The sequence below is a fragment of the Lepidochelys kempii genome, chromosome 9, assembly GCF_965140265.1.
Source record: "Lepidochelys kempii isolate rLepKem1 chromosome 9, rLepKem1.hap2, whole genome shotgun sequence".
NCBI classification, from domain to species: Eukaryota; Metazoa; Chordata; order Testudines; family Cheloniidae; genus Lepidochelys; species Lepidochelys kempii.
The window spans coordinates 16887572-16900069 of NC_133264.1; the positions used below are offsets into that span (position 1 = coordinate 16887572).

At 34.9% G+C, this 12498-nt stretch overlaps 1 protein-coding gene across 1 annotated transcript in view; it reads left to right on the forward strand.

The window, feature by feature from the left end:
• The window catches only part of PHC3 (polyhomeotic homolog 3), a 113180-nt gene extending 100885 nt beyond the window's left edge, over positions 1-12295 (forward strand). Inside the window, exons 15-17 of the mRNA XM_073359450.1 lie at positions 17-248; positions 4866-11003; positions 11529-12295. Of these exons, the coding sequence (XP_073215551.1) occupies positions 17-248; positions 4866-5020 (387 nt within the window). The 3' untranslated portion in view covers positions 5021-11003; positions 11529-12295. The remainder of the gene's footprint in view (positions 1-16; positions 249-4865; positions 11004-11528) is intronic.
• Positions 12296-12498: the final 203 nt, after the last annotated feature.

A 12498-nucleotide genomic window follows, 5' to 3' on the forward strand; every position in this document is an offset into this window, starting at 1 on the left:
GTATTACATTTTCCAGCTTCCAATTACTTATCCATCTGCAGAAGATGATTTGGCTTCTCATGATGATGCTGTGCCAGCTGCCATGACCACTCGTCTGCGAAGACAAAGTGAGAGGGAAAGAGAGCGTGAACTTAGGGAACTAAAAGTTAGAAAACTGCCAGAGAACATTGACTTGCTACCATCTGTACAAGCTGATCCATCAATGTGGACAGTTGATGAAGTTTGGGCCTTCATACATTCTTTGCCTGGTATGTAATGTAGATACTTTCACTTTACAAAACAAAAAACAAACAAAAAAAAACACACACACACACACACACACAGTTTTGGAACATTAAAGCTCTTTGCTTTTTTTTAGCATGGTTATGAGGGAGAGGTACTGTAACAGCACTCAGATGCTAGTTAATTGGTAGTAGAGGCTGGAATGTGATTTGTTTCCTCTTGCTTGTTCCCTCAGCACAACCGGGTTTCCCCTCCAAGCCCCATGTCGATAGAACTAGTCCCACCTCTGCTGTGGCATCCCAGCTGATGGAGAGTAAAGGTGTTCCTCCCTTCAGTCTGATTTCTCTCAAGAGGTCAGTAGAGAGATTGAATCAGACACACTTCCTCCCTTTTATGCTTCTCTTTCTATCTCTTCTCTCCTTACTCATTCTTCATTTAAAAGAGAAAGCAAGAAAGGGGCTCTTCTTTCCTTATATATTATTGAAAGATTAACATTAAAGATCTTTTATAATATAAAAGACTGATTTACATTTTTTTTTCCTTTATAAAATTAAATCCACAGTTTGTATGGCTTTTCAGAGGACCTGAGATACAGAGGGCCTTTTCTATGTAGCCTCTAAGGATGCATGTATTGGAAATCGTACAGACAATTGTAATATTCCATTCTGATATCTAGGATGGGTCTCCTGTCTTGTTATGTACATATTTTCTTTTTTAGCTCAGTGTTCATAGTTGTGATTTTACATTTGTTTGGCATTTTCTTCTGTGACTAGCTCCCATATCTGCTTCCCCCTTGGGGAAATGTAGTTTTGCTCAGGCACATATCTTACCCTTTTCTGGTGATGAGGCCTACCTCACTACCTGAAGCAATCAAAGATTCTTCTCTTACCAAAACATGCCTCTTACATCTCTGCACATTGAAACTCAGGTTGGCTCTGTTCTTATTAGTTTACTTGCTTCTGGGATTTATAGTGATAGCAAACAATTTCTCTTGAAACACAAACATTTTAGTAAGATGATTTTTTGTGGGAAAGTATCTTCATCCCTGGGTGATAAAACTTGCCTTTTTGCCACTGGTCTTTTATGAAGTAAATCAAATTTAGAAGAATTTAATTTGACAGTAAGTGATGCTTCTATAAAGAGGTAGAAATTTTTAATCCACAGAAATTACCCTTGATGTACATTCCTTCTGGTGACTATAATACATGGATGTATATTAAGCTGCATTATCTACCTTGGATCACCTTACAGTACGTTTTTAAAACATGCAGAGCAGCCTAGGCATGAGAAATTCCTGTGCAACTGTGCTAAACAAGGACACTGTTCTTAAAATCCTAATGTATAGTTCTCTACTTTGAAACAATTACCTGAGGAAGTTTCTACAGGATACTGAATCTGTTCCTCATATATGTTTGATAAACATGTTGATTTCTGAATTTAAATGAGACTTGTTCAGAAATTTCTCTACAGTTAACATTAGGTTTCAGTCCAGTCTAAGGTCTTGTTTTCTGCCCTCCTTGGAAATTATTTATCTTCTAGATATCCAAATGATGGGCCCCAACATACCAAAAAGCTTCCTTATTACTATATGGCTACATTTCTTATCTTTTTGGGCACTTCCAGGTTCTCGTCACACCTCCAGTATGTTTTCAAGCAGTATTCTAGAAAATGTTCTCCTATATTACTAACAGAATTGGCAGAGGTGATTGACCTTTGTACAGAAAAGAATCAGGATAGTAATTGGACTGCATATATTATTTTGGATTATGAATCTAATGCACGCCGTACAGGCCATCAGTCTTGTTATACAACATTGATTTGTCAGTTTCTGTCTTTGGTAATCCATTAGATACCTTTGATTTACAGCCTTCTAAATAGAATCCATGAACTGAAATCTAAGCACAGAATAGGGTCTCCTCATCTGGTGTCTATACGTAGCTTTTCCTGAATTCCCTGGGAGCTTTTTTAGGGTCTGTTGGTTTCTGTGACATTTTTACTGCTGCTAATTTCTCCTGGAGAAGAAGAAGAATTGTTGGATCTGCTGTGGCATATGCTCCTCCAGAGATGTTCCACTTTCACATATACTGTTCCAAGGTTAGTGGTCTTTATATAACCCCAAATGCTCATTACCAACTGGGTGCAATACAAGGTATATACAGTATACTCACTTTTTTGGCAGTTGTGAATGCTAGTATATATTTGAGTAAGGGAATTGAAATAATCCAAACTCCAATCCCTCAATTTTCCAAAACTGACTTTAAAACAGGTTTCTTAGTAAAACTCTTTAGATAAGCTATTACCAACAGGAGAGTGGGTTGGGGGGGAGGAGAGAGAGAAAACCTGGATTTGTGCTGGAAATGGCCCACCTTGATTATCACACACATTATAAGGAGAGTGATTACTTTAGATAAGCTATTACCAGCAGGAGAGTAGGGTGGAGGGAGAGAAAACCTTTTGTAGTGATAAAGACCCATTTTTTCATGGTTTATGTGTATAAAAACATCTTCTGTATTTTCCACAGTATGCATCCGATGAAGTGAGCTGTAGCTCACGAAAGCTTATGCTCAAATAAAGTGGTTAGTCTCTAAGGTGCCACAAGTACTCCTTTTCTTTTTGATAATAGAATATGTAATCCTTTCTCTGGTGTGTTATCAGGGTATATAGATCATTATGAGATGCTTAATTTTTCTTTTCCTCTTTTTATGCCACTATACTTGTTAGTGTCCAGGAACCCCAATCAGGTATCAAGGCCCCATTGTGGTAGGTGCTATACCAACAGTTAACAGAAGACAATCTGCTGCTTTACAGTAGCTATGTTAATTAATGTGTTACTGAGTTGTAGCTTAAAGTTCCTGAAGGCATAGTTTATGCTATGGAATTCTCCATCAAGACGTTCCTGTTTCCTAGCCATTTAGCTCAACAGTCCTCTAATCTGCATCACCCTGGACTGTAACTAGTTCATCTCCTTAATAAATTGTCAATTGATTTGATACATAACCAAATCTGTGTATAGAGTACTAAAAAGGAAATAGAAAGTGGGTTTACTCTTTATGGCGGGCTTCCTGTTTCAGCTCATAAATTTTATTGCTTTCATACGCAGTGACACTCCACTCAAGCTGAACTAACACTTCTTCACCACTTTCTATTTACCTGTCCTTTGCTCATTTATAAATCAGACTGAAAAGAGGACAATATTCATTCTTTTATAGAATTTAAATATAAAGTTACAATGAGATCCAGAATTAGTCACTTGCTCTCATCCTAGGAACAATGGTGCCTGGTTCTGTTGGGAACACAAATAGGGACTTCTCCATGTGGAGGATTTCCTCATAACTGTACAGATTCTTTATAAAAGGGAAAAGCCAAAAATATTAAATGAAATCAAGAAAGTAAAACTTATTGAGTAATAATTAAAATCAGGAATGGGGGGTGGAAGGTTAAGGGAGAAAACATCTGAAAGGATATAAAAAGAAATGTGCCAGACAAGTGGATTAAGAAAATAAGTTATTGTTTTTAAATTAATATAAAATATGAGGTATAGTGGGAAAGGAGAATCTTCAAGTCAAAACTGAAAATGAGTGGTCTTCTAGGTGCTAGAGGACATTTATACATTCTCCATAGGACACAACTACCATACAATTTGGCATAATTGACAGTTTCTGCTTAACAGATTCCTGGGCTGGCATTGAAATAGCAAGAATGTTGCAGGTCAGGTTGAAATATAACAGAAATCCCCACTTAATGGGATTAGGAAAACTGTTCATCAGGACATCTCTCAGAGAATCATTTTCTTTCCCCCAATGACAATCTGTGGGAGAGATTGTTGGTTATTTGAAACAGTCTTTCCCATTGAACATCCCAATTTTCTGTGTTAAAGTTGCAACCATGTATCAGTGAGCTGAATGCTTGTTACCTTGTTAGTTAAGGAAAGAAAAAAAACAAACAAACCTGGGAAACACAGCATTATGGTACTCCTCAAACAAGGCACCCAACTACCTTAACTCACCTCCATTGACATGCCAGTCTACTATCTTTCCTTCTTCAGGCATAGAGTATGCCCTTCAATCATTGCCTGTAATATTAATGATTTTTGTTGGGGGAATTCTAATAAAACTTCATAGCTAAAAATTCTGAAAATTTAAGTCAGAGTTGTACATGTGAACCCAAAAACCGGGGATATTTCAGAAATTATAGGTAAGTAATTTTTTTCTGAGCCTCTGAGATTTGAGCTGTTCACACCTGCAGAATATTAATGTCATCTTTTCTTGCCGGAGAGAACCCAGATGGATTCTGTGTTTTTATTTAATAGATATTTCTTTAGTCTGCATCAAAGGACTCTGAGATCATGGCAATCATTCTTGTAAACAAAATAGGAAAAAATTGCCTTGTTTTACACTAGGATTTTTAATTTTTAATGGGCACAGTTGTACCAGTGGTAGCACCAGTCGATGATGTAATGTAGATAGGACTCAGCTGAATTCAGGAGCTCTTGCAATCGTTGTCTAACTCTCATCTACACTACAACTTCCACCAATGAAAAATACAGCCATTGGGAATTATGAATCAGAAAAATTCCACTGTATACAAGGCCATTGCATCTGTCAGCATTTATTTCTAACCTACTATTTCTTATTCCACTGCAGGTTGTCAAGATATTGCAGATGAATTTAGAGCACAAGAGATCGATGGACAGGCCCTTCTCTTGTTGAAAGAGGATCACCTTATGAGTGCAATGAACATTAAGCTGGGACCTGCACTGAAAATTTGTGCCCGCATCAACTCATTGAAGGAATCCTAATGGGAAGCTTTAGACAGTAGCTTCTCTCTAACAGACTGATACATACTATGGCATACCTATTACTGTGATATTTTGCTAAATATCTTTTTTTCCCCCGACATAATGACTTTAAAATTTACTCCTCCGGCTGTATCATATAATCCTCCAAAACTTCCAGTAATTAGCAAATTTATAAGCAATGCTTGGGAATTGTTAGAATAAAGCAGAGGGTGAGGTAGGATGAGTGGCACATATAAAATGTAATATGTTGTGGTAGATGATACTAGTCTCTTCCCTCTTCCCCCCCCGCCCCCCCCCCAAAAAAAAACCAATACCCAAAACCATGGTCTATATCATACAAGGTTAAGGGTTTTTTAACACAATCTGATCATCGTTTGAATTTTGTTCATATGTTCAGAAAAACAAATTTTTCCCACAAGCATTTTTTAGACTATGGAATAACAGAAGAGTCCACAAAGTCTGTGGAAGCACTGATTATGGTAAAATGCTATGCATTTAGACACTCTGAGTTTCATTTCGTCTTGAGCATATCATTTGAAGGGAATTTGTAACAAACCTCTTCTTACAGCCTAAAGCTTATCTGTTGGCCATTGTAGTATTTTCTTCATTTGGAAGTATTCTGTAAAATGTAGGGTGTTCATCGTAACTCTAACATTCGCAGTGGTAGAACTACTGGCAAGCAAATGGCATGACACTCTTCCCAGAGAGTGCTGAAGCACATACATTACTTTTGTTGTTTGTATGCTGGTATGCACTAAGACAGCATTAAATTGTTATACTTCTAGTTTGCTTGCTGCTAGTTAACCTAGACCAACACACAGTTGCTGGTTAAAAGGAAAGAATTAGTCAAAGGTGTGCTGACATTTGGCTCCTATTTCACAGATGACTTTGAAGAGCAAATTGGACCTGCAGAAAATGGTGTAGTTCCCTTTCCTTCATTAGACATAACACTTTGTTTCTATCTACCAGAGGTCAGCATTAGAACCACTGCATTGAATTATAACTTCTTGAACTGACTGTATCAAAAGATTCTGTTCCGATATTTTCTGTCAGCCTACGAAGCTGGAAGTTAAGATTACCCAAAGTTACCTACTTAATGCAAAATGTATGGTGAGAGCTTAACACCCAGTGGGGCAACAAAAGATTTAGAAAAATACACAGCCAAAAGCTGGGGGTTTTTTGCAAGGCACTTTTAGATTTATTTTTTTCTGTACACACAGTGGTGTGGGGAAGACAGTCTAATCTGGCTAATCCTAGTGTGGTTAAATCAAACTTCTTAGCTGAAAGTGCACTGTGCAGATAGTTGGCAGTGTTAATTTCAGTGGTAAAAGAATGGCTACTTTGGGTTCTGCTTAGCTTTCTTTTTTTTTTTTTATCTTATCTGTGCTCATTTGATAAGCTAGTAGAAGACTAAAGATATGTTGATATTTATCTCTTGGATTTGTCAAAACTAGAGAGCGTTAATTATTTATATACAAAAATACTATTGGCTAATTTTTTAATCTTTGTCTGATTACTGTGTTATTCTTTGTTTGGCAATGTAGAAAGTACATGTGTTACACGTGAATTGATAATGAATTACAGTATGTTAGATAGTGTGATCTTCTATTGTGAGGCTTATAGCCTAGATCTACAGTTGTTTGTAGTGTTACATGCATGTTAGTTTGGTTATTGTTTTAATCTTGAATTGTTGGACAGTTTTCAGAAAAACACTTCTACAGTTAGCAGTTATATGTATATAAAGACTAATATATATATATATATGCATGTCAACAAGGATTTTTTATATATATTAGCCTTTAATATATATAAATCCTTGTTGACTAATTATTGACAGACTGCCAGGAGCTCAAAGTAACCCAGATTGCTGTACACATTCATTCTGGCTCTTTTGCTGAGCTACACTTCATATATAATTCCTTATAGAGCTGGGAGAGCCACAAAACACTATGTATGCTTTAAAATATCATGGATTGGAGAACTGGAATTGTAGGCCTGGTCCACACTTAAAAGTTTTGCTGCTTTAACTATGCTAACATAATTAAAGCAGTGCAACCAAAAAAGCTAGTGTAGATACAGTTATATTAGTATAAAATTATAGCTTATTCTGGTTTGGCAAAGTGAAATAAGCTATCTTGGATTAGAGTAATTAATATTGGTATAACTGCATCCACACTGGAGCTTTTCCTGGCATAATTTATTCAGTAAGATCACTTTTTAAATTGATGCTGCTTCAAAACTAGTTGATCAAAAAGGAAGAGAAGCTTATGATTTTCTAATGTGTGTGGTCTTGGAGTTTTTTTTTTTAAATTATTACTGTTGAATGTTGATTGGGATATGGGGCTGAACAGAGCTCTAAGTTCATATTTTTCAGTCTTAGATGTTATTTATTGTTCCTACAGAAGTAATTGTAATTTTTTAAAAAGTCACTTTTGCACAACGAGCTATAGTTTCAGTTTGGAAATATTTTAAAGAGATTTAAAATAGAATAAAACATCTACATATTCAGAGGAATTAATATCAGTGTAAGTCAGATGACTTACATTAGAGCCAGTAGACTGTGCGGCTAAATCCCTGCAGATTGCTTTGAAAATGTGGGGGCATTTAAAAAGTTTAATCCCAGTATCATTTTCAGATTCTTCTATACATTGAAATGTTAGACCCATGTTTGAGAGGTGTTGCTGCATCTTTATACTAAGAAAAGCTTCATTGATTTCTCATGTGCCAGGCCTTGTAAAAGTCAACTCCGTTATTTCGATTGAAAGCAGTAGGATGCACATGAAATAAAACCTTCCCACTGTACATCAGAAAACAGTTAAAGTGTTAGAATACCAATGATTTAAGAGTAGGAGGGCCTGATCCGATGATCTCTGGAGACAAGGGAAGTTGTATTGAGCCCTAAGTGTGTAATAATTGTGTGGAACCGGAGGAGAGATGTTTGTGTTCTAAAGGCTCTATACACTTTTGGACATACTCCTATATTAATTTTTATTCATTATGTAGTAGGGCCTGTCAACACCTACATTCAAGTTGTGAGTACAGTTATTATAGTAGGGTTTTTACAAGCATTGTTTTTTACTATTGTAATAACTTATGAGTTAGTTGTTTTGTGCTTTATTTTGCTAAAAGGATGAAGCTTTTGGCATTTAGGGGCTGGTCCAGCACTCTTTGAAGGTTGATTCCCCTTGACTTCAATGGGTGCTGGATCAGGTCTTCAGTGAAGCTAAAGAGAGAAGTATCTGAAAGTGCTACTGAACTGAGCACTACCAAATAACCTTAATTAAGTCAAGACATCTCACTGGTAGTATTTGCAAGTCTTTTCTCTTATTTATTGAAGATGTGTGTAGATATAGTGAAATAAGTTATAGTTTGAGCCAGATTTTGCAGTGTGCTTATCAGGTAAGTGTGAGCCACAAGGTAAGAACGTTTTATCAGTTTTGCCAAAAATTTCTTTGTAAACATGATTAAAAGTTCATCTTCCCCTCTTTGTTTTAAATGTAATTTAGAGAACATGGCCAAGTATATTCTTAAAGAGAGAGGGGAGTTTCACTATTTTTAATGAAAAAAAGTGTCTAAAATTAGACAAGTTAATATTTGTCTTTGAAGATTAAGGGAATTAGTGCTGGCATAAGCAAATTCAACTCTATAGAGTTGCACCTGTTTATGGAAGAGAAGAATTTGACTCTGTTTAATTTGTGTTCTCATTGCATTGCAAATAATATCATCTGAGTGAGAGAAATAGTGCTGTCTTCTCGTACCACACATCTTAAGGAGAAGTTTTAAACTATGCCAGATTTCCTCCCCAAGCATCACCATAGAGATTAAAATATGTGATTTTTACATCATGAATGTAGGCTGTGTGCACCAGTGCCTCTTGTGTAGTGGTTAGAACAAGAGACTGATAACTAGGCTCTCAGAGTTCTATTCAAGTCTCTTACGTTAAAATCGCAGTGTAACTTTGGTTACGTTTTCTACACTTCAGTTTTTACCCTTCTATAAATTGTGTAATATTTATACATCTCAGATGCTATTATGGGGCAAATCAATGTTGAAATGGTGAAATTCTGAGAAGAAAGGTAATATATAAGCAGCATATTATTTAAATTTTTCAATAAGCTTGCAGTTCACTTGGAGTTGACAAAGATGTGGATTCAGCTTTTCCTAAAAAGCACATGCATAAGAATCAGTGGGGTAAATATATTTCAAGAGAAATTGAGAGGATGAGTGAAAATTTCAGACTGACTTCCAATGCAAGCTACTTGCTGCTAAATTATCCAAAATGTCATCTAGATATAAAATAGACATCTAGAAATAGAGCCTTTTGAAGAGTTTTATATGAATTATAATTTGAGCACAAATATCTTAGTACAATGATAAATAAATATTAAATAAGTATAATGTTTAATTCATACTTAATGAACATTTTTAAAGTACTGTATTCTTCTATAGCTGCAGTTGAAAAGTACAGCATTGTTCACACATAATAAATCAGCATATTTCAGCCTCCTGATGAGGAAGTAGAAGTAGAAGCACAAAAATAATTGACACAAGTATAGAATGGTTTATTAGGTACAACTGCTCTGCAGATGAAACCAGTTTGATCCAGGAGAGATGTGAGTTAGCATTAGTAAGAAAAATAAAAGATGAATAAGTACCTAATATTTCCATTTGGAGCTGAAAAGCAAATAAAATCTCTCATTAAAGAGCAGATTTACATGGTCTCATCTGAGTCCATTCATTGGTTTCTTAATGGAATCTAAGATGAGATGGATACAGAAAGTTCTTAATAAGGGTAGCACCTACATCATGAATTTATTGGGTGTTTTATAATAATGATGGCTAGATGACTATACAGAATTTGGATGGCATGTGGCCTGTTAAAGGAGGACTTTAATGCTGACACAAGCATGCACATAAATTAATGCACAAAGCACATTTGGCAGTGATTTTTCTATAATTATTTTGCCAGTATTTGAAATATTTGCAGTTACCACCTTCTCAACATATTAGATTCTGCAGTGAATCTGTAATCCTGTTAATCATATCATGGTGTGCAGTTGTATTGTTATATCAAAGATGCAGCATTATAGCTTCCCACTGTAGTATCAGCTAAGATAAGAAAATGGGGTAGAGAGAGAAGATCCTTTATTTGAACACAGATAGCTTATGGAAGGGTAATGGGATACAGATAGTTTTACCATAGGTCACTGGGGTTCAACTATGATTTTAAAAAAAAGTTATCCTCGAGCTGGTATTCTACATGACATGAGTCTATTATCTCAGTCTAGGATTTAGTGAACAGTTTTTCCACATGCTAATTGCTTTCTTTAAATAAGAAAACAAGGATTAAATGAGCAGAAAGAGAAAACTACCATTTCATATTTAAAGATGGTTCCTCCAACACTGGGTTAAAGCACAGTAGGAGGATGGTATGTGGAAGCTGGTCTTCCTGCTGTTATCTAGTCAATGGATACATTGACATCCTGAGGGTTGAAATCCTATCTGATACCTTTTCCCAAAGTGTGTGGGTTAAAAAAAAAAAAAAAGTATTCTATTTTAAAGTTTTCTAAATCTTGCTTTAAAAGTATTCTTTGTAATATAAAGTTTGTGAATTGAAATTGATTTGCTTTGTCACATTTCCATGTAAAAATTGCCATTCGCTTTAAAATGATTGCAGCAAATATTAAGAATGCTGCCATCTCAGGACAGATAAAGTATGTAATGTACTATTAGATCTAGATTTTAAAAGCCAAATCTGACTTGTCAATGTTAGTAACCTTATCTAACTTTTTAAAATTTCATCTATAGTTCATGTTCCATTTGAGAAGTTGATGTATCATAATTCTTACTGGACTAGAGATTAGATTAACCTCATTAAACAGGAGCTGCTAAAATGGATGTGACAGAACATAACCTTATAATCTTCACCTATTGTCATATGAAGTTAAAATGAAGTATTTTCATACATAAACCTGTGGATTAGGTAAAGTTTTACTTATTTCATTATCTTTAAATGCCTGGTGCATGAATACATTTGAGATATACTGATTTTTAAATTCCATTGGGTTTTTGTAAATATTTTATCAGCCCTTTTTGGTGTGTATCCAGTTTATATAGGCTGAAGAAACAGTGTTCAGAAACGTGGTAGGGCAGGGTTTGCCCTATATCTTTTCAAATAGTAACTAGAAATTAAGTTTATTGGTTGGTGTTTTTCAGGGTTGTTCTTGAAGGTATTCGTTATTTTCCTATTTTTAACATAAAATACAATACCGTTTCCATGCTGTGTAAGCCAGCATAAGGGATGAACCTGTGATTGTGGTGCCAAACATTTCAAACTACGTATTGTTAAATATTGCCTTTTCCTGTTTGCACTAGTTCTTAAAATTCAACTGTTTATTGGTAATTTAGCAAATGACACCATAGGCATTTCACTTGCTTTTTAACCATACTTCCCCCAACCATTTTGCATGTGTTTAAATTTTTGCTCCTCCTTTTGGTTACATCTTAGAAAAGGACACTTTGGTTATTGAAACCTCAGAAAGATGTGGCACGTGGTGAATGAGAGAAGCTTTATGCAAGGTAAAGTCATGTATTAAAACTGACAATTGAACTTTTGTTTGCAGAAACAAATTTGGATTTATATATATATATATAAAAAAGAGAATAATGTGTTTGTTCTTATCATGGAGTGATATCATATTGGATTCTTCTTTACCAAGAAGTTTTAGCATATGTAGCATCAAATTCAGCAACTAGATCAATGTCTATAATTAAAGTGTAATATCAGTGTCTATAATTAAAGTAATAATGTAAATGTTAATCCAAAATTAAGTTAAAGAAATTTTACTGTTGAAGAGCACAGTGAGCTATGTAAAATATCATCTTCACTTTGTGTATCATTTTTAAAGAAAAAAGCACTTTCCTATTAACCAGCATGTGAATGAATTATAGATTCTCATATTTGTTAGTCTGTAACAGAGTGAAGTAAAATTTACCTTTAACAACATGTCTGTGAATGGATAATCTGATTATACAAGTGTTGAATCAAAGCACCTTATACTATGCTGCTTAAATTTGCTTGTAATTGCACCTTTTGTTATCTGCACATTTTTTCTTATTGAACATTCTTGTGTGATAACATTGCTCCCTGTGGGTCTAAGTGGAAAACTAGCCAACCTATAGCATCATTTATTTATATCATTATATTTCAATACTATGTTGTATTGTGAGTTCAGTGCTTCAAAAATAAAAGCTACTTCCATTTGTTTACTTTGATTATTTAATCAGTTTTATTTTTTCACTTTAAAATTAGAAATTAAATGCTACATAAAGCTTTAAGGACAGGAGGAGAACAACCAACATCTATTCACTTGAGTTGGGTTAGCCGTTACAAGTTAATATTTTTCCCACTAAGGTAGGGAATATAATTTTTAGTTAAAACATTTGCTTTCATATTCCAACTATAAAAAAACCTCTCG